The sequence below is a fragment of the Rosa chinensis genome, chromosome 7 (genome assembly GCF_002994745.2).
Source record: "Rosa chinensis cultivar Old Blush chromosome 7, RchiOBHm-V2, whole genome shotgun sequence".
NCBI classification, from domain to species: Eukaryota; Viridiplantae; Streptophyta; class Magnoliopsida; order Rosales; family Rosaceae; genus Rosa; species Rosa chinensis.
This window is the reverse complement of record NC_037094.1, coordinates 57,491,411-57,514,126: the sequence shown is the minus strand read 5'-3', so window position 1 is coordinate 57,514,126 and position 22,716 is coordinate 57,491,411. Positions and strand designations below refer to the sequence as shown.

General features: G+C 37.5%; 2 protein-coding genes across 2 annotated transcripts; one reads left to right on the top strand and one right to left on the bottom strand.

Moving 5' to 3' along the window:
* Positions 1-708: 708 nt before the first annotated feature.
* LOC112178251 lies at positions 709-2,887 on the bottom strand. The gene is made up of 4 exons (XM_024316426.1): positions 2,791-2,887; positions 2,336-2,660; positions 1,983-2,266; positions 709-1,376 (listed from the first exon to the last, which is right to left on the bottom strand). The coding sequence occupies exons 1-4, from the start codon at positions 2,885-2,887 to the stop codon at positions 709-711; spliced, it is 1,374 nt and encodes a 457-aa protein (XP_024172194.1).
* A 2,874-nt stretch (positions 2,888-5,761) lies between these two features.
* LOC112178250 (pentatricopeptide repeat-containing protein At5g66520) lies at positions 5,762-6,880 on the top strand. The gene is made up of 2 exons (XM_024316425.1): positions 5,762-6,112; positions 6,203-6,880. The coding sequence occupies exons 1-2, from the start codon at positions 5,762-5,764 to the stop codon at positions 6,878-6,880; spliced, it is 1,029 nt and encodes a 342-aa protein (XP_024172193.1).
* The last annotated feature ends 15,836 nt before the right edge of the window (positions 6,881-22,716 follow it).

Genomic DNA, 22,716 nt, shown 5'->3' with positions numbered 1-22,716 from the left:
AGAGTATAGTTGTCGCTATTTGACATTTGCATAAAAGGTGCACCACACTTCCACTCGATGATTGCAGAGTAAACATTTGGTGTCTCCATCATACCCTTTAGTAAGCAGCCTTTCTCTTGTGGGGAGCAGATTATTACAAGCTCTCCAAACACAAATGCTTACCTTTTCAGGCACTTTAGCTTTTCATAGGTTCTTCCAGAGGTCTTTGTATGGATCCCCATTGGACGTAGAAGTGAGTGTGTTTTGCATAACTTCTACTCTTGCAATCCAATATGCTGACTTGACGGAGTAATATCCCCTCTTTTCCGGACTCCAAACTAACCTGTCTGGGCAATGATTACGACTGAGAGGAATGCAAAGAATTCTTGAGGCAATGTCATTGGGGAAGATACTATGAACTATCTCAGCTTTCCATTGTCTAGATGTGCCATCAATTAGGTCCGCCACCTTATGTAAAGAGGTGTGTGGAGGCCTAATAGGTCAATACGAGACTTGCACAGGGATCCATCGATCATTCCAAATATCAAGTTGCTCCCCATCTCTAATTTTCTATTGCATGCCAGCTTGAAGTATAGCTCTGCCTTGTAAGATGTTTCTCCAACAGAAAGAAGGAGAATCACCTACAAAAACCTCCCAGAAAGAGCATTGTGGAAAGTATAAGGCTGTATATAGCCTAGCAACCAAAGATTGCAGATTGGAGATAATTATCTATCCTTGTTTAGCAAGCATGGCTAGATTATAAGCATAAATGTTTTTGAGACCCATACCTCCCTCTTGCTTGGTTAAGCAAAGTCTCTCCCAACTTCTCCAATGAATTTTCTTCTTCTCATCAGTGTCACCCCAAAAGAATGAAGCACATAGTTGATGGATATCATCACAGAGGTTTTTTGGTAGCAAGTAACAATTCATGGCATAAAGAGGCATTGTTTGAGCCACTGCCTTGATGAGGATTTCCTTACCAGCACAACTTAGGATTTTGGACATCCAGCTAATTAATTTCTTTGGCAATCGTTCTTTGATGTAAGCAAACTTTTCTGTCTTGAACTTCCCTACTCTCAATGGTAAGCCAAGGTGTTTATCATGCTCTGCTTTTCTTTCTACCTCAAGAATGGATGCCAGACTATTTTGGAGATCAATATCAACATTCTTGCTGAACACCATAATGCTCTTTTGGAAATGAACTTTTTGTCTAGAGGCTTGCTTATAAACATTGAGGATGTGTTTAAAAGCAAGACATTCTGCGGTAGTGGCTGTTCCAAATAATAAAGAATCATCTGCAAAAAATAGGTGATGAAGGGTGGGAGCATGTGGACACATCTTCATGCCCTGAATCAAATTACATTGCATAGCATTTGTGATGAAGGCTGACAGACCTTCTGCACAGAGAATAAACAAGTAAGGTGATAATGGATCACCTTGTCGGATTCCTCTAGTAGGTAATATTACTAATATATGTGGAGTTGGCTTTCCCTGTAACAATATCGAATAGCTGACTGAAGTGACATTGTTCATGACCATGGTTATCCAATTTGGATTGAACCCTAGTTTAGTTAGGATAGCTTGCAGGTACGGCCACTCTAATCGGTCATAAGCTTTATTGATGTCTAACTTCAAGGAAAAGAAACTAGTTACTTGTTGACGAAGCTTATGCATGAAGTGCGCGGCTTCATTAGCAACCAGCGTGTTGTCAGAGATTATTCTCCCTGGTACATATGCACTTTGAAGAGGAGAGATGATGTGAGGAAGACAAACTTCGAGTTGATTTGCAACGACCTTGGAACAAATTCTACATATGACATTGGTTCAAGCAATTGGACAAAATTGAGCAGCTTCTTTAGGGTTTTTTATTTTTTGTATTAAGCATAGATAAGTGAAGTTAGTGGCTTGCCGCATGTCTCCTGTTTCCACAAAGCTACGCACTGCCATACACACATCAAATCCCACCACATTCCAATATTTTTGGAAAAAGAAAGGGGACTTACCGTCAGGGCCTGGACTCTTCGATGGATGCATTTGAAAGAGTGCAGTTTTAATCTCTTCATCTGAGTACTGTTGCATAAGACTTTCATTCATCTCAGACGACACTTTGGTTGGTGTTGCCTGTACAATTGCTTCAATAGCCTCTAAGTTGGTACTCTCAGTTGAGAACACCTTCTTAAAGTATGATAGTAGGAGTCTCTGAATTTCATTTGGTTCCACCTGCCACTGCCCTTGTTCGTCAATAAGCCCTCTGATTAGGTTCTTGCTCTTACGATTAGTAGCCCTCCTATGAAAGAAGGTTGAATTCCTATCCCCATCTTTAAGTCAAATTGATCGGGATCTTTGTCGCCAATACTTCTCTTGCTGAGCCAACAGTTGATTGTGCTTAACATGTAACAGCCTTTGTTCTTCATATTGTTCCAAAGAATAAGGTCTACGCATAAGGTCATTGAGCTTTTCTTGAATGATTCTCATCTCTGCATTTTGATTATTCAGCTTAGATGAGTACCACTGCATCAAAGTATTTCCAGTATCTTGAATTTTTAGGGCAGCCTGTTGTAGTGCACTACCAGTAGATGGTTTGGACCAGGATTGTTGTATTAGTTCCCCACATCTAGGGTTTTCATGCCAACATTCTTCAAACCGAAACTGCTTTGTGATTTTCCTCCACCGTAGTTTTTCTGCACTCACAACAATCAAAATTAGACAATGATCAGATTCACTAGGGTTTAGAGTGATTACTAGACTGTAGGGAAATAGAGAACGCCATTGTGGAGTTTGAAACCCCTATCCAAGTGCTCTTTGGTGTACTTATTGCTTTACGCTTATTGCTCCACGTAAAGCGACTGCCCACAAATCCCATATCAATAAGATCATAGTTGGCCATAGTTCTTCGAAACGTGGCCATGGGTGCTGCTGCTCGTTTGGGGCCTCTAGATTTATCTTTGTTTGACAAGATTTCATTGAAATCACCAGCCTTAAGCCATGGCAAGGTGCATGCTTCGGCAGCTAGGGCTTAGATGAGTGCCCACATTCGGTGTCTTCCATTACATGCCGCAACCCCATAATTACTAGTAAATCTCCATTTATGAGTCTCCTCCAGTTTACCAATAACAACATCGATATGATTTGGAGATTGAGATCAGAGCGATGCATGTGTATCATCATTCCAGATCAAGGCTACACCCTGAGAATCCCTTTCTTGTGGATAGCAAATATTATCTTTGAATCCAAGCCTCCGAGTGAGTGCATTGATATGTTCTTTATGAGCTAGGATTTTTGCCAGAAAGATAATACTAGGTTTATGGGCTTGAACAATGTCAATGAGGGCTCTTTGTGATTCAAAGTTGACAATTCCCCAGCAGTACGTTCCAGACAAGGACATTACCTTGAAGCATGACTGGAGGATAGTGGTTGTGTGCGTAGCTTATTGGCGTCGCAAATGGTGGAGCGACGCTTAGGGTTTTTTTTTTCTCTTAGACTATTCACCTTCTATGAAAACTCCACAAGGTCAAGTATATGATTCTTTCTTCTTAAACAAATACATGTTTTTCAAATTAATTGTACTTAGAATAGGATTAGAAGTATAATTAATATTAATAAACATAACTTAAATAACAAAATATTCAAATGGCTATAATTTAGCCCTTGATAGTTGAAGACAATTTAATAAAAAATATTATTTGAAGGGCTCAAATTTAGCATTGGGCTCAAGCCAATATAGGTCCTCCCATGCAAATTTAGCTGGAGATGGCCTAATTTTTTCTTTCTCTTTAAAGAGGATCAAATGATTTCATTTCTACTCCCATGGTGACTCGAACTCAGGACCTGGATCCTAGATAATGGGTGCTCTAACCACTGAGCTAACACCACATCATCAATTGGAGATGGCCTAAGAGAGTGAAGGAAGAATATGAAGATAGGCTAGTCTCGATTTAGAGAAATCTTGGCGCAGCACAAGCAAGTTTGATTACATGAAAAGTCGGCTCGTGACACAAGGTGAACATGCAGATTTTACGCAGATTCTAGAGATTGAGATGAATAGAGTGTAAACATTCCGAAAAACTGCAAGATTGAAAATCTTAATAAGATTGTTGCTAGACACTTACTTGGTTGCTATATCCAAATGAAAAACAAGTATATTATTGTTCACACACACATTCCCACCTCCTTATCAATCTGATTGTTAGTAGAAGGCAAATTGACAAAGATTTAAGAAGAAACTAAGGGAGTTGCAGTTATAAACAAATGATTCCAACAAAAAAAACCATGTACAATGGGTCAAAGAGAAGTAAAGTTGGAAAAATGAAATAAAATGTTATGAAGAAATTCAAGTTTACATTAAGCGACTTCTATTAACAATTATATGATCACTCCCTTCATCACAATATGCATGTGACTAGCAACATATATTCCATTGGAACACATTTTCTATTGAAGATGTATAGAAATGTGTACTATGTTGTATCCATGATTCCATACCAAAACTAAAAATGAAAAGAGTATTATTTGATATACCTAGGTTAAATTAAACTTGACTAGTTACTATATAGATAGGAGAATAAGGGCTGTTGTTAATTAACAAGTAATACATAAGTGTTTAAGGACACGTAGTTTGTGTGTCTAGCCCAAACTATGATTACTTGTCTGAGTTGTAATAGGGTTAGTTTTACAGATATTCTTGGAGATATCTTATTCATTGTATGATCCAGTTTTCTTATAAGACTCATATTCTCTAGTTGTAATCCTCTATACAAAGAGACCCCTATTATCAATGAAAACACAACTCATTCTCTCTCAATTTCTAATTCCTTGAAATACGTTATCAGCACGAAGCCCTAACCCTGAAACCCTAAAATCGTAACCTTCAAACCCTAACTTCCCCAGCCGCGCACCTTGAAGCCCTCGACCCTAGGAGTCCAAAACTGGCCGGAAAACTCCCGAACCGACCATCGGAAGTTTCAGTCTGGCATGTTAACCTGGCTTTACCTCTACTAGCCTCTCCTGCACAAGCGTCCTCGTGCGTCAACCCCTTCAGCTAGCCTAGCTAGCGCCTTTTGGTTAGCCTTGCTTCAGGTCGTTTCAAGTTAACCTCGCTTCACTCCGCCAAGCAGCCCTCACCCTATAAGCTAACCTCGCTAGCTGATAGCCTTGCCTCGACACAAGCTAGACTCACCTCGACAGCAGCCTGCCCTACCTCCCTTGCGCACACCAGCCTGCTGCCTAGCGTCACTGCACCTTCAGTTAGCCTCGCTAGCCTAGTTTGAGCGACACAAGGGGGAATGTTTAAAGACACCTAGTTTGTGTGTTTGACCCAAACTCTGATTAGTTGTTTGAGTTGTAATAGGGTTAGTCTTACAGATATTTACGGAGATATCTTATTCATTGTATGATTCAGTTTTCTTGTAGGACTCATATTCTCTTGTTGCAATGCTCTATTTAAAGAGAGCCCTATTATTAATGAAAACACAACTCATTCTCTCCTAACTTCTGATTTCCTAAAACACTAAGTTAGTTATGTATTAAGGTATTTGAGGTATTTGGCGGCCAATTTCTGAAGGTGGAGTCCACCACCTTGGTGCAAGTCATCCAAACCTACTTAAAAACCATGCAACTAAACAAAGGCAAAGAGCTCCACGCTTACCTCCTACGCACCCATTACCCACTATGCATTTTCCTCACCAACCACCTTCTCAAAATGTACTCCAAATGTGGGCACGTTGACTATGCCCTCAAGGTTTTCGACCAAATGCCTCATTGAAACTTGGTTTCTTAGACTGCAATGGTAACTGGGTTTTCTCAGAACTTAAGGTTCTCGGAGAGTTTCAAGGCCTTTTCCAGGATGAGAAGTGTTGGGGAGAGCCCGACCCAGTTTGCATTTGCAAGTATCATTAGAGCTTGTGTGGTTCTTGGGTCGGTTGAGGTTGGGAGGCAGCTGCATTCTTTTGCTTTGAAATTGGGCTTGGCTTGTGAGCTGTTTGTGGGTAGTAACTTGGTGGATATGTATTTGAAATGTGGGTTCATGGTTGATGCTTGTAAGGTTTTCGAGGAAATACCGAGTAAGGATGCTGCGTCATGGACTTCGATGATTGATGGGTATACAAAGAGTGGAGATTTGAGGCAGCTTTATGGAGTTATAAGAGGATAATTAATGATGGGATTGGTATAGATAAACATGTTGTTTGTAGTGTATTGAGTGCTTGTTCTGCAATCTGCACTGAAGACTTGTCAGTTTGGCATTGGAAGTAGAAATATTGTGTCGTATTCCTCTCCCATCAATGGTTATGTCAAGATTGATGAAATCAAGAAGGCTTTTAGTGTGTCTGTTGACTTACAGAGGGGGGTGGGAGTTGAGCCTAATCAGTTCACTTTTTCTAACTTGGTCAAGGCTTGTACCAGCCAAGCTGCACTTGAACAAGGGATCCAACTTCATGCTAAGGTGGTCAAGTTTAATTTTGATAGAGACAATTTTGTGCCTTCTGTTCTTGTTGATATGTATGGTAAATGTGGGTTACTTAATCATTCAATACAAGTGTTTGACGAGGTAGCCACCCCGACTCAAGTAGCATGGAATTCATTGCTAAGTGCATTTGCAGTTCATGGCTTAGGAAATGACGTCTTGAAAACTTTTAGTAGAATGGTCCAGGCAAGAGTGAAACCAAATGCAATAACATTTATCAGTCTTTTAACAGGGTGTAGCCATTCCGGATTGGTAGAGGAAAGTTTAAAGTACTTTTACTCTATGGAGAAAACATATGGAATAGTACCTAGAGCTGGACATTACTCTTGCATTATTGGTTTACTTGGCGGGGCAAAAAGGCTTGAAAAGGCTGAAGATTTTATTAACAGCATGCGAATGCAGCCAAATACTTTTGGGTGGTTCTTGCACCATTCATGGTGATAAAGAGGGGGGCAAACTGGCGGAGAAATTGATATAGCTTGAACTTGAGAATAGTGAAGCAGATGTTTTGCTTTCAACTCTACATGCAAAGGAGCAAAAATGGGAAGATCTCAGAAGTGCGAGGAAGATGATGAGAGACAGCAGCATGAAGAAATTTCTTGGTTATAGCTGGGTTGATGTTGGAAACAAAACACACACGTCTGGAGCTGAAGATTGGTCTCATCCATAGAAGAAAGAAATATATGAGAGAATTGATGGTCTTCTTTATGAGATAAAGAAAGCTGGATATGTTCCAAATACAGTTCTTGTTCTACATGATGTGCACGACGATTCAAAGGTGGAACTTCTTCACCATCATAGTGAGAGGATAGCAATTGCAATTGCAATGATAAGTATGCCTGCCGGGAAGCCAATCATTGTGAAGAAGAATTTAAGGGTGTGCTTGGATTGCCATTCTGCAATCAAGTACATCTCCTTGGTTGTTGGAAGAAAGATTATAGTTAGGGACAATACTCGGTTCCACCATTTCGCAGATGGGTTGTGTTCATGTTGAGATTACTGGTAATAGTTTTGAAGGCCAAAGTTTTGTAAAGGAATGCATGCAAAAGTCATCTGCCAGGTTACTTCGGACAAATATTTTTTGAGCCGATTGGGTGATTAAGAATGAGCAAGGGGCTTTTAGGCTTTGACTCAAAAGCATGTAAGAAGCCGAATAACCTAAGAGCTTTTGTCTTGCAAGTGGAAGAGGCGATTGTATTTCTTCATCCATTGGATTATTAGCTCAATTGGTTTATAGTGTAACAAGAAGTGATCAAGTGATTGTTCGTAGCCATTCTTAGGTGATATGTGATGAGATTCTTCATCAAGATTCATATCTGCAGGTTTGAGGGCATGTGGAGACAGGAACCAGTTACATTTCTTCTTCTCTTTCGTGAAGGACACAAGAATCATGGACTAAGAAAAAATGCTGAATGTTTACCCATCAATTTATTTTGCTTTGCAGATATGTATGTGGCTTCTATATCTAAGAAGATAATAAAATAAAGCTGAAATTAAAATAAATAAAAAAGGTATTTGAGGAATATACGAAGTAAATAGTTTTTTTTTTTTTTTTTGAAAATGGGGTTTGGAACCAAACCTAACTGGGAGGCCCAGCCCCACGCCCGTTATTTATATTATTAAATAAGTTTTGCTACCTCGAGGGGGACGTAATACCTAAACCTCGAGCAAGTATAGTTGTGTTATAATTACCTGAACGACGTAAATAGTTTATGAATCTTCATATTTGAGATCTAGAGCGAGTCAGCTCAATAGAGAAATTAATTATAGACTAGATTATGATTGATCTTCCTTTCATCATAAAATATCAGCACAATTTAGCCTCATCACTATTGCAAGATCAATTCATCTATCGGTAGTTGGGATCTTTTAGATCTTTTATTGCTGGTGTTTCTCTTGTTGCCAAATGCCCTTTAAATGTTTTGTATATGCGGACATCAAAATGGGGAAATGTATATGAAGCGTACGGGACCAGTGTCATGTGAGGATACAACTTATGGACGACATGGCGCAATTGTTATATCAAATTAAGAAATCAACTATTGTTTAAGAATGAGAGATTTGAGAGAGATTGATGAGAGAATTGTATCTTCATTATTGAGAATAGGAGCCCTATATATAGGGATTACAAAGTACATATTCTAATGTTACAAGGAAAACTATTCTGAATAGGACTAGGAATTCAAGAACATTCTCTCCTAAACTAATCCTAGTTTGAATAGGCACACATAAGTCAACTTCCTTCAACACTCCCCCTCGTGCCGCTCAAACTTGGTGGTGACGCTTCATCTGTTGCCTCGTTAAAAACCTTGCTCGAGTGAAAAACCCAGTGGGACAAAAACAAGCTCGAGGAGGAGTAAAAGAGTACAACATGTCCTTCACTCTTCAAGAACGAAGATGTAAACATCATAACTCCCCCTGATGTTGATATCTCCCCCTGATTGCTGCAATCATGGGAGTTCGGATAACTTTCTCAATCCGATGCTCTTCACATATTTTCGAAGGTGGATTTAGGTAACGACTTAGTGAATAAGTCCGCTACATTATCCTCTGATCAGATTTGATTCACTTCAATCTTTAGAAGCGATTGTTGTTGCTGATTATAAAATAATTTAAGCTTGATTTGGGTAATTGAAGTCCATCTGGAACCTTCATATATATCTCTGAATCTAGATCCCCATAGAGATATGTTGTAACCATATCCATAAGCTAAATGTCAAGTTTTTCGGAAACTACCAAACTGATAAGGTAGCGGAACGTTCTAATGTCCATTACAGGAGAATACGTCTCCTCATAGTCGATTCCAGGGTGTTATGAGAAATCTTGCGCCACAAGGTGGGCTTTATATCTAACCACCTCATTTTTCTCATTACGCTTTCTAACAAAGACCCATTTATGGCCAACAGGTTTTATATCTGGGGGTGTCTGCTTTATAGGCCCAAATACCTGTCTCTTTGCTAATGGATCCAATTCAGCCTGGATCACATCTTTCCATTTAGGTCAATCTGCTCTTCGTTGACATTCTTCGACAGAACAAGGTTTGATATCATCATATTCTATAATTCCTTTTGCAACATGATATGCAAATGCATCATCAATAGCCATAGAATTTCTATCCATCATCTCATGTACATTAGTGTAATTCATGGATATCTGTCTATTCTCTGGAATTAGTTCTGACATTGGAGCGTCCCCCAATGATGTCTCTTAGACATAACCATAACCAGGAATATCCTCATGAGATGGATTATTTGGTGTCAAACTCGCTTTCTTTCTTGGGAGAGAATCCATCGAACCTATGGGCCTCCTGCGCTTCCTGGCAGGAGCCGTGGGCTTGACAACTGCATCACCCATATAGGGGACGTTGGCGCCATGCTCATGTACTCTTGAGATGGCGTTATGCCCTCTAGTTTTAGGGACATCAATCCTTGCAGGCACGTTTGCAGTAGGTATGTGTGATCTCATCACTTTAGCAATATCAAAAAACGCATCAGGCATCGATTCTGCTACATTCAGAAGATCGAGAATTCTCCGCACTTCAATTTCGGACTGTACGGTTCGGGGATCAAGATGAGACAAAGTGGGGACAGACCACAACAATTCCTGTTGTTCCTGTTGAACATTTATGTTCTTATCTCCCCCTAACAACTGGAAAACTGTCTTATCAAAGTGACAATCTGCAAATCTAGGGGTAAAGAGATTGCCTGTCAAGGGTTCTAAATAGCGGACAATCGTTGGAGAATCATATCCAACATAAATGCCTAATTGACCCATTTTGGTGCGTTGTGGTGGCGTAATTAGCACATAAACTGCACACACAAATATGCGTAAGTGTGAGACATCAGGCTCATACCCAGTCACCCTCTGGGACACAAAGAAGGTTGAGTGGCAGTGGGCCTTAGACGAATAAGCACAGTTGGATGCAATAATGCATATCCCCAAGCAGAAATAAGGAGATTGGTGAGCATTACCAATGCTCTAGCGACCATTCGTAGTCATTTAATGGACTTCTGCGAGACCATTTTGGGTGTGAACATGAGGAACAGGATGTTCAGCTGCAATCCCAATGGACATGCAATATTCATCAAAAGTTTTTTGATGTAAACTCCCCAGCATTGTCTAGCCGTATAGACTTAATAGGATGATCAGGGTGGTGAGCCCTTAACTTAAGAATTTGGGCGAGGAGTTTAGTAAATGCAACATTCTTTGTGGACAATACCATGACATATGACCAACGTGTCGATGCATCAACCAACACCATAAAATATCGAAATGGTCCGCAAGGTGGTTGAATAGGTTCACAAATATCACCTTGGATTCGTTGCAAGAATGGTATGTTTTCTTTAGTATCTTTTGCATAGGATGGTCTCAATCCTAATTTTGCTCAAGAGCAGGCTTTGCAGAACGAATGATGGGCTTTAGAAACAACCAATGAGGATTTTAGTTGAGCCATGAAGTCACAATTAACTTTAGAAGTAGAAGGAGGAGTGAAAGAATGGTCCATGGAGTCAAAGCCATGTTGTTGCAGTAGGGGAAGATGGCACCTGCCCTAAGTGGCCGATCATGCACAGTCTTGGCGCCGTGAGGCGCAGGTGCATCTCCTCGAACCAATCTTTGGTTCTTGCTTCTTTTCGTTCTGAAGAAACGTTGTCCGTGTGAAGTCTTTAATATACGGATCATCATATCACGACCTGGGTGTCCCAGACGGTCATGCCAAAGCCTTTATGTGTCATAATCCCATAAATCATCTCTCATAATATGATTGGATTCAATTACTAGTGGGTTGCATACAACCCACTAGATCGACACATAAGTTTCTCTAAGACTCTTTTATGTCCGTAGTCAGTAGAGGTGATGCAAAAAAACTCTTATCCATTCTCACAATGTGTTTCCATATGAAAACCATTGGCTCTTATATCTTTCAAGCTCAAAAGGGTTCTTTCGGCCCTAGGAGCGTAGAGAGCTTCAGTGACATTAATGATTGTGCCATGTAGCTACAAGAATTGAGCTGGTCCTCGATCATGAATCAATTTAGATGACCCTGCCATCAATCACTGAAGATCGAGTAGGCATCATCTCAAGAAATAACTACCTATTATAAGTATGGTGTGTGTAGTAGCACTATCCACGAGGCATTCTAGCTCTCCAGGAAACATACTTGAATGAATAAAGTTTGAATCAAAATCGACACTTTATTTCAATGAAAGCCAATGATTATGTCAAAGTTTCTAAATTTAATCCAAAAAGGATAATCAAGCTTAGACAAGTAGTAGTTACTCAATCCGTTTGGTAATTCCAATTTGGTTGTGACCAGGTAAGGTAAGGCGAGATTTTGGTGGAGCGTTGCTCACTTTTAAAACCGTTCTCTCAGTTCAAGCCTTTCCTAGACATCACTTTTATGCTTACGAACACTCTTAGTCCGTAGCCTACGAACGCTTTTACTTCGTAAAAATCGATGCTCACTGACGCTTTTAGTTCGTATATAGCGTGAATCCCCACTATTCTGCTTTTAGCAAATCAAACCCACGTTACAGAAAGGTGAGATGTAGAAGAAGGGATTTTGTAAGTCCCCGAAGAATAAATTTCAAAAACGGGAACAACTTACTTGTGAAAACTTACTCATGAATTTCGGAACTTGAAATTCTCAATACACGCGCGTGTTTATGCACGCGTGTAGGATTGCAGGCGTGTTATTGATCCTGGGTCGGGGATTATAAACTATCATTCAATCCCTACTGTGTGGCCGAGATGTGCAGGGGGGCAAGGTGGAGATGTGACCGGTTGGTTGGCTTTTCGACTGGCCGAGATGGATGGCAGGTGTTGGACGCGGTCGGATAGCAGGGGAAGCTGGCCGAGTGGGCTGGTATGTGACCAACAGGTCTGGCCGAGATAAGCCGTCGGATGCGTGGGCAGGAGCGCGTAGGCGCTGCAAGGGCAGGCACACAGATAAGGCTAGCGTGGGCTAGGAGTTGCAGCAGTGATGCTTAAAGGTGGCAGTGGCGATTTTCAAGGATTTTCTGGTTTGGATTTTATTCTCGTGGTTAGGGCTCGTGCTGATAACATGTTTAAGAATGAGAGATTTGAGAGAGATTGATGAGAGAATCGTATCTTCATTATTGAGAATAGGAGCCCTATATATAGGGATTACAAAGTACATGTTCTAATGTTACAAGGAAAACTATTCCGAATAGGACTAGGAATTCTAGAACATTCTCTCTTAAACTAATCCTAGTTTGAATAGGCACACATAAGTCAACTTCCTTCAACAACTATCAAGTTTTCCCACAAATACAATGAGGCAGCAAATGCAGTTTCACAGTTCAAAACAATTAATTTCAAAACTTAATTCAAACTCCTCAATGTAATATATTTGATTTTATGATATAGAAATACGTCACAAACTTCACTCATATGGTTTACACACCAGTATATCAGTGAATATATACAACTTCATGCAAAAAATCATACAAACTATTTTTCACTATAGAGATATTCTACGGCTTTAGATTATTGGGTAAATAATATCAAATATTTATATTCAATAAATCAAATCAAGCAAGTAATATATATAATCACAAGTAATATAGAGGAGAAGATCGAGAATTGGAGAGTCTGCCTTCTGAGTACAAGAGAGGTACAACATTTGTTATCCTAAAGCCTTAGACATGGAGATATGCAAATTATGACAGTCATTTACGTATAACTCCAAGATACTTCAAGGGTTATCTCATAATTCACTTTGCACTATAAACAATAGACGGGTTGCCGTGTGTTTATCAATTGTACGACAAACAAATGACGTCACCTATTTATTTCAAGAGTTTATTTTATTGGAGGGTAATAAAAGTTTATTGGGTTTTATTGGGGGGCAATAAAAGTCTTCGGTGACCTCTCTGATGACCTATGAGGTCTCCGACAACCTTTTTGGGGATCTTCGGCGAGGTTTTTGGAGAAGTTCAGTGGCCAGTCACCGGATTCTAGTGACCCGCAATCGGTGAACAAAGTCCTACGACCGGTGACCGGATTCCTGAGAAATCTCCTATATATGGCTTCTCTCTCTATGTGGCAAAGGGGTGAGGGAAAAATAGTCTCAAAAATAAATTTAAAAAAAAAAAAAAAAAAACTTAAGTGGGTATTTGGAAACAACTTATAAGAGTTATTATGGGTAAGTGGGAAAAAAAATAAGTGAGTGGTGTAAGGGGAAAACTTCCCTAAAATTAGTGTAAAGGAACATTTCCCCTAATAAAAATGCAAAGCATAAATATCTAGTATATGCAAAATAAAAATTAATTAGGATAACTACTAATTAACTAACATGAGAGAAGGAAAGATGAATATGCCTTTGGCAAAAACTAGGAGTTAACATTGTACGTTATTAACGAATGGTACCAAAAATATGTCAAGGATTAATTTTGAGGTACCAATGTGATAGTTTTAGAATGTTGGAAACTAAAGTGTCGAATGACCTAAACTTCAGGGACTGTTTGTAATAAAAGCTCTTGAGAGTACAAATGATAAGAAAAAAGGCACAAGTGTTTAAAGAAACCCTGTTTGTGTGTGCCTAAAAGAGTGTAAGGTTAAGTTGTTTTTATGTGTTCCATATAACATATACAAACCTTCCATTGCCTTCAAGTTTCTCAACATAATTCTTTCATACAACGCGCGAGAGTGTAGACCTACTCTCTGACAATACTAGTCACCTACATGAGCAGCACATACAGAACAAGTAATCGGCGGTTCGACATAACTATGTGAGGAATTGTTATTGTAGATGGATCATATTATTGTTTTGAGACTTAACTTTTTGAGGAAAACAATATATTGTGAGAAAAATTATTTATATTGTTTTGAAAGTGTTTTGAGTTGTGGAAACGATAGTTGTGAAGAGTACAATTGTTATATCATTTTAATGAGTTTTGTTAAACATTTTTGGGTCTAGTGTGACCATTTTAAATGTTTTGGTCTTTGTATCGAGGGTCTGAGTACCAAGGGTCACAGTGATGATTGAGGGCAAGCAAATTGGGGACCAAGCCCCCAGGTGAAAGGCCCGATCCAGTTAGAGTTCTAGTATGTCTGTCATTGTATTCATGGGGGTAACTACGTGGTTATTCCAACTTGTGAATACTGTTTCTAAAGAAAGTCTCTAGAGTATTCTTTCTTTTATTGTCCAAAATGGACATTGTTTTCATATTTAAATTGTTGAGTTAACAAATGATTTAAAATACTGTGGTGACTTGTGCAGTCCTAAAGAGATAAGGATATTGAGTTTTGAAATGAATCATTGTTGATGTTCCAGTTTTAGGTTTAGAAACCTATTCTGTTGTTCAGTATTTGTTAGACTTCAGTTGTGTATTATGATCTCAATGAGTGTTTACTTATTATTTTGATGTTTTAATTAAAAGTGTAAACTTTGTGTGATGTAACTTGTGACTTTAAAGATTGAATCGATATTGACATTAGTAGGCTCAATGAGTTGTGATTGCTTAGATTAAGAGAAAAAAATGTTCGTAAGATTGAGGCGAGTTGTTTGAGCCATCGCGTTCCAAATTTGTTCTTTTTATTAATAACTTGTTGGTTGTTTTAATTCGAAATTCTAGGCGTGACACAAGTAGCCACCATGGGCATTACAACTCCACCAAAATAAATAAATAAAGAGCTGATGGTGGTCTAGTTATATGTATACTTCTTCTTCTTTTTAATGGGTTTAGGCTTGGTCAAGCCCACCCAAAGTCTTAACTCCCAAACATCCAAACCTGGAACTAGACCACCATCAGCTCTTTGCTCTCATTACCTTTCACTGCTTCGCAGTTTCACTCCCTCTTAGTTTCTCAGTCTCATCTTCTCTTCTTCTCTCAGAAATCAAAGTCACCTTCTCTTCTGCTCTTCTTCTTCACTTTGGGGCAATCAATCAATTCAATGAAAGTAGGATTCAATTTGGGGCAATTTTTAGGCTTAAGAATTGATGTTAAATTCATTTTTGTGGGTTTTGATTTAGTAGTGGATTGAAGATTTTTGGTGTGTGCTTTGCTGTGGAACTTGCTTACAAAAAGATGAAAACTTCCAATTCGGTGTGTATTTCTTATTGGATTCAGACTTTCAGAGTGCTCATTCCCTTGGGCTTGTTAGCTGAACATAAGGAATAGATTTTTTGGTTGTTAATTATTGAGAAGCTGCACGGCCTGCACCTTTGTGTATAACTACAGTTTGTTCAAATTCCTGTTAGTTGAGAAGCTGCAAATTTGATTAGATTGTCAAATGTTAATTATTGACATTTGTTTTAAAGTTGCTTGAAGTTGACCTTATTAGAGCATCTCCAACGGGTTAGTCAAAAAATTTGTGTCAAATTTGAATTTGAAGGAGGATGTGTCATGGTCATTTTTGACAAATTTTTAGTCTAATGGATTAGTTATATTTAAATATTATTTTATTATTTTTCAAAATATTTTATAACAAAAAGAAAACTATTTTTCTCTTTCTTTTTTTCTCTGGTCAGGGTTGGATGTCACTAACCCACTCAGATCAGATCGATCTCGCCTGGAATCAAACCAGATCAAATCGAATTCCGATCCCAGCCACATCCCAACGATCCCATCTCCAAACAGGCATCTACCATCTTGAGTCGCATCGAGGGTTGGACGTCACCAACCCACTCGGATCAGATCGATCTCACCTGGAATCAAACCAGATCAAATTCAAATTCCGATCCCAGCCACACCCCAACGATCCCATCTCCAAACAGGCATCTACCATCTTGAGTCGTATCGAGGGTTGGACGTCACCAACCCACTAGGATCAGATCGATCTCCCCTGGAATCAAACCAGATCAAATCGAATTCCGATCCCAGTCACACCCCAACGATCCCATCTCCAAGCCTCCCTCAATGTCCATCTCCGTCCACCACCATCGTCTCTGTAACAACTTCCACCCAACATCTCCCTTCCCCATTTCTAACACGGATTTCAGATCAAAGCTGACCAAAGACCAACAAAGCAACCAAGAGAGGCGCTTCCTCGTAGCTTTGCCGTAGGTGGATTTGCAAGCGGGCCATTAAGCCCAGAGAATTAGAGAAAGAGAAGAAATTTTTGGGATAGAATTAGGACCATTTTTTGCTGTTCTTGGAAAACCCAAGAAATTAGGAAGAGGGTGTTCTCCTTCTTGATTTTGCTTTGGTTTGGATAGTAGATATTGGGTATGAAGAAGAGAATGAACGAGAGAGATGAGGTAAGAGGGAAGATAGAAGACAGAAGAAGAGAGGAGAGGAGAGAGGAGAGAGGAGAGAAGAATAAAAAAATAAAAGATAGTTTGCCTTTGGACTGTCAAATTGGACAGCCTCCTCGATCTGTCTTTTGCCACATCAGACCACGTTAGAAATGGCACATGGATTGGAGTTAACAAATCTGTCAAAAGTAGCCATTCAATTGTCTAAGTGGCAAAAAGACTAATCCATTGGAGATGGTCTTAGTTGGATGTTTGATCACTATTCTAGGCTTCTAGCTTTCTTTGTGAGCCAAATGTTAAAGTTTACATTTTCTCTGCATCTTAGTGTCCATTCCAGAACAAATGTTGGTAGAAAAGGTCTTGAATGATTTATATAGCTTGAAAACATGCTGGCCTTTTTATTACTTCTAGAATTACAGAAAGCAGATTTAACTTGTTTTAGCTTATGTTTTTTTTTTTTGGGTCAGAGAGCTATAGCTATCTTATTGATTTACTTTGTTGAATTATTTTGCTCTTTTCTTTTTGTGTGTTCCAATTTCTTGATGATGACAACACATGCTATTTGGAGATCAATTACACCTTTGATATTAGAAAAGACTCGGCACAGCTTGATAGTCCATTGTTTCAAGGCTGAAATCTACTTAGTAATTGAGTAAAGCTACTGCTTTTAAGTGAGGGGTAAGGCTCACTACATTTCCCCCTAATTAGGTGTATTTTTCTTTTTAATTAATAAGTTTCCCTCGCACTGTCGAGATTCTCTATAATTTTTTTTTCTATTAAGATAACTAAGTCCACCCAAAATTTCAATCATATATCCGTCATTGAGTAAAATAATGAAAATAAAACAAAAAAACAAAGAGGCCGTCTTTTCATGCGGATGAGGAGGAGCTCCATCATACAAAAGAATACGGAGTAGGGAAGAAGGAGGCAGTTGAAGCCAACCAGCTGGGGACATCTTCTATGTTTATTACTTGGATTTCGCTTACGTACATATGTGATCCTAACTAATTTTTCTCATTCAAACATTCTTTATATATATATATATATATATATATATATATATATATATATATATATTATTTGAACAACGTACAGATATAGTATAATCAACTGTAAGGCGATGAAGTGGGAACACTAGCTAGCATGACTATTTCTATAGGTATATATATATATATATATATATATATATATATATATATATATATATATATATTATTTGAACAACGGACAGATATAGTATAATCAACTGTAAGGTGATGAAGTGGGAGCACTAGCTAGCATGAGTATTTCTATAGGTATCTGTTTGTGTACATAATGTAGCAATTGGTCTTATAAAAATTTCAGAAGGACGTAAGGGTAGAACAAATTGTAAAACAAACCCGAAAAATTGAACATCGGCCTATCAGCTAATAGTTGTTTTGTGTTTAAAGTTCAGGTTTTCCCATCAATATATATTTTCCAAAATAAAGTCATGCGATATGTGCGTTTACAACTTTACATAATTTCATTAAAAATGTTAACAACTTTTTCATTTCAACATTATCCTCTAAAAATGGCAACCACTAAACATTAAGGAAGAGAAAAAAAGTGGGCGCAAACTATTTTCCTACCACGTATGTCATAAACTCATGTTACTGTACTCAATCGACAAAGAAACACACAAATCAAGTTACATGGTTTAAGGAAGAGTCCAATTCAACTCTTTCTTCGTTCTTCAGAATTTCTATAGTAAAGATCTAATTGGTGAGTGGATCTCGTCTGTTTGGCCTTTGCCACCTGTTAACTAATTCGGATGGAAGTTTATGTTACCCTCGTTTGTAGCTGAGGACCTGAGGTAATGGATGTTGAGAATGACAAGAACCTAATATTTGCAATCCTTCAAGATATATATAAATGTTGCATAACAAATAAGAAAAAAGTAGATGTCCAATCCATCTTTGTCCTATTTCCCCAATATGTGTCGCACTATATCTTGTCCATGGCTATCTGCAGCTTCTCTATTATTTAGCATGTCATAGTTAAAAGGGACCCGGTGTCATCTTTCAGTCATTAGTTCAGAAACAAGAAAGAAGAAAGAAAGACCCCAAAGAAAATAAAGAGAAAAGAGCTTGTAAATTCTAATTATGCAGAGTGAAGCACAGTCGGTCTTGTTAGGGCAAAACTCACATAATTTTGCATCCAAGCAAATAAACCATGTATATTACAAAAATTCAATCTTTTAACGCTTTTAGTATAGAGTTCTATATATCCCGTATCTGCTTGCTCGTTTAATATAGCTAGCTATTGCTTTCAAATTATATATGATTGGGAAAATTCTAGTATATGTTGACATATGCCATACATCAAGTTTTTTGAATATCTTAGACCGTTGGATTTAATTAAAAGTTGAATATATCTAATGGTCAGGAATATTCAATAGTGGTGACCTGCTTACCAGGTAGCCTGTATAAACATTTTTTTTTTTTTTTTCAAAATTCTGAATTACATATCTACATTAAAAAAAAAAAAATGAACCCTAAATTGAAAAAGAGTAGAAGACGAGGAAAACAGGAAGAAAGAAACCGTCCAGTTTTGTTCTTGTACAAAGCGAGAAAACAAGTACGATTCTGGTTTCATTGTTTGCACTCAGGTACGTAGAATCCTTATCATGTAGATGCGATTATAAGACTTTGTAGTTCTATGTTGTACCATTATCATCTAGATGATGGGTTTAGGGTTTTCTGTTGAATGTCCCTTATTTTATGTTTGAGCACCGATTCCAGTTGAAGATTAGACTATAGAGTTTAAAGATCTTGAAAGCCTATGTTCGAATGCCCGATAATTGGCCCTCATGTATTTGCGTGGTTTTGCATGTAAGAAGGAGAAAGTAAGAGGAAGAGGTGATCCTGAGTTCCTGACTCTAGTACGGTGACCATCTTCGATAATGTTTTCCCTTGTTTATTAGATCTACCAATAGAAGGAAGCAAGAGCAATAGATTCTGAAAATATATTAGCACTGCCAACATTGGCGGATCGAGTATCAATGGGATGCTTCTTAGTTTGCACAACTCAATTTAAACTGCTTAGTTGATTCAATTTTTGAATTTTTAAAAGTTAATTTCGAATAAGGACGATAATGGATGACTAATTGCATAGTTGAGTTGATGTAGGGAGAAGCCGAGCAGCTTTTTGACTTTTCAATTATATGTCGTTTTGGTCTCACTGGTCTTGCATCATGTTTGTTCTTTGACTTGAATGAGGATGCAAGTAGTGATGATCATGGGGATGTTTCAAACAATATAGGTGAAGCTAGGGAAAGCAAAACATCTACAGAAGGGAAAGAACAGACCGCAACCAGCAGCGGTGCAGTCAGGCAATATGTTCGATCAAAAATGCCAAGGCTTCGTTGGACTTCTGATCTCCATGTAGCATTCATTCATGCCGTTGAGAACGAAGAAAAATGACAACAAAAGAAGAAAAAAAGAAGAAGCAAATAATCTGAGAGCCAAAGATTAACTATGGACCAAGAAGGAAGAAGTAAGAAGGAAGAAGGAAGAACTAAGAAGGACGCTGGAAGAGAAAGGGAAATAGAGAACCCAATCCTCAGTTCGAAAGAAAGAAAAAAAAAACAATGAGTTCACTTTTTAATACTTTATTATTACAAGTTTTCAGAACCACTTTACTAATAAAACAACGAATGTGTTGTTATAATAGTAAAACTTCATATATTTAAGTAAATTTGCAGTGAGTTCTTTATGGTGTAATAAGGTTGTCTATTTTGTAATTACTGTCCTTTAGGAGTTATTTACTTATTTGACAATGTTTTTTCTAGATTTTACGGCAATTGAGGTCCAAAGTAATAACCAAGGTTGTGTATGTGGTAATTCTTCAATATTACAAGTTTGACAACAAATTGTTGTAGAAGTAGTAATCAAACTCTTATTTGTGGTAATTTTTTATATTACAAGTCTGAGAACCATTTTACTAATGTGACAATGAATTGCTGTCAAAGTGGTAAAACTTTATGTATATATTGTAAATGAGGCGCGAGTCCTTAATTGTGTATTAAAGTTCTATATTTTGTAATTAATACTTTTCATGTGTAAATCTCATCATCCATGAGAGAATTACTCATTTGACAATGCATTTTACTATAGATTACAACAATTGAGGTATAAAGTGGTAATTATGGTTTTTTTTATGATAATTACATGAAATATGATCCATTTACAAAAAAAAACGATCCACTTACCAATGCTACAACAAATGATTTGTTTATATTGTAAATAATCATATTAGACCTAAAACTTTTCAAGTCCTTATTCTTGTAATCCAGTTGTTCTTTTTGTAATTAGAGTCCTTTTTTTTGTAAATTATATCATCGATGAGACATTTTACAATAAAAGACCACATTGGACGTATTTAATGATAATTATAGTTGTAATAAAAGTAATTACTATATTTACGATATTCATTACAAGTTTTTGAACGATTTACGTATAAAAGAAGAAATAAGTTCTTAGTATGGTAATTTTTTTTTTTAAAGTACACATGTCAAATTATAATTGGATAACCTGTTGACCTGTACAACAAGTTTCACCAACTAATTTAATTTAATATATATTAATTAAAAAGTTGATGTATGACAAACATCAACACACCTTAGACTTCCCCATATGATTGAGGGTGCTTTCGTTTTTGAACTTCTGCTAGCTAATAGCTATTGCTTTCAAATTGTATATGATTGCGGATGCTTTCGTTTTCGAACTATTTGCATTTTAATGCGGGGACGAAGTTGCCTGAACCTTACGTAAGTTTATATTGGCTAGTGTGATGATCAATCATCTGTCACCAGCTAATTAATAAACAAATGCACGGATTTCAATGTACTCTTCCACTACTCTTTTGGAAAATACATCCTTCAAGATATTTGAACTTAGGGTTTGCCTCTTCGATCACCACCTAAGCCAAATGCCACTTCAAGCACTTGAGGGGTCTCGAGCCATGATCGAGCATACTATGTAGCAATGGTAGTTCGTTCATTTGTCTATCCCTGTTACAAGATTAGTCATTAATCTCTAATTATCAATTATCAAGAGTAGTAATTAATTAACACGTTAACGTTAATTGACTAACCACCAAAAAAACTCGATGAGTACTAATTAATAATCCGAAAACTCTATTCTCCCAAGCTATGAAAGGATTTTGGCCCAAAAATTTGAAAGAACTGGGATCTCATGAGGTTAGCTTGTTTTCTTTTTAGTTATATTACATACTGAATAGATCTGTCTTTTAATATTTCTTAATTTAATTCATTTAAAAAAAAATGAAATCAGGTTTCATTAATAATAACAATGGAAAAACGACATCTCTCGATCAAGGTAGAGAAATTCGAGAATCCATCATATTACATCTCGATACACAAAATCCCTCATATTCTTTTTTTATTTTTTTAACTTAGTTAGACTAATGATTTAAAAACCAATTTGTGTTCTCAAAAAGAAGAAATTTTAGATCTGTACACAGCTCCGACCAATATTACCAATAGATAATCGGGAAATTCTAGTGTAGTGGTGGGTATCTCATACCCACATTTACAAAAGTGAGAACAAATTTTCTTGTCAAAGTTGTAATTTGAGTCCTACTTTGTGTAATCTTAGTTCTAATAATGGTAATTACACCTCTTACGACATTTTACAAGTTTTTGAACAAATTCGTTGTCAATGTTGTAATCTTAGTTCTAATAATGGTAATTACACCTCTTATGACATTTTTACAAGCTTTTGAACAAATTTATTGTCAGTGTTGTAATTTTTGTTTAACTATATGTAAATAGTGTAAATGAATATGGTAACTTTTATTCTCAATGTTGTAATTTTGGTTCAAATACTTGTAAATTTTTGTTCAAATAATTGTAAATGAAGGTATTCCATACCCATCAGTACACTAGCTTGTCTCTAGATAATCACCATAGCTCTCACAAAACAAATCCGAATCATGATGATTCTAGATTACTTTACTTGTTTGGTCATTCAACTCCATCCATCGTGCATTCTATGTTTTATTCAACAACTGATAC

Excerpts from the sequence above, each read along its gene's own strand:
- LOC112178250 (XM_024316425.1), top strand. The coding sequence starts at position 5,762 with ATGGTAACTGGGTTTTCTCAGAACTTAAGGTTCTCGGAGAGTTTCAAG. Across the intron at positions 6,113-6,202 it reads ATTTGAGGCAGCTTTATGGA|ACTTGTCAGTTTGGCATTGG; the intron begins GTTATAAGAGGA and ends TCTGCACTGAAG.
- LOC112178251 (XM_024316426.1), bottom strand. The coding sequence starts at position 2,887 with ATGGCCACGTTTCGAAGAACTATGGCCAACTATGATCTTATTGATATG. Across the intron at positions 2,661-2,790 it reads CAATAAGCGTAAAGCAATAA|AAAAACTACGGTGGAGGAAA; the intron begins GTACACCAAAGA and ends TTGTGAGTGCAG. Across the intron at positions 1,377-1,982 it reads GAAGAGTCCAGGCCCTGACG|AAGGTCTGTCAGCCTTCATC; the intron begins GTAAGTCCCCTT and ends TTCTCTGTGCAG.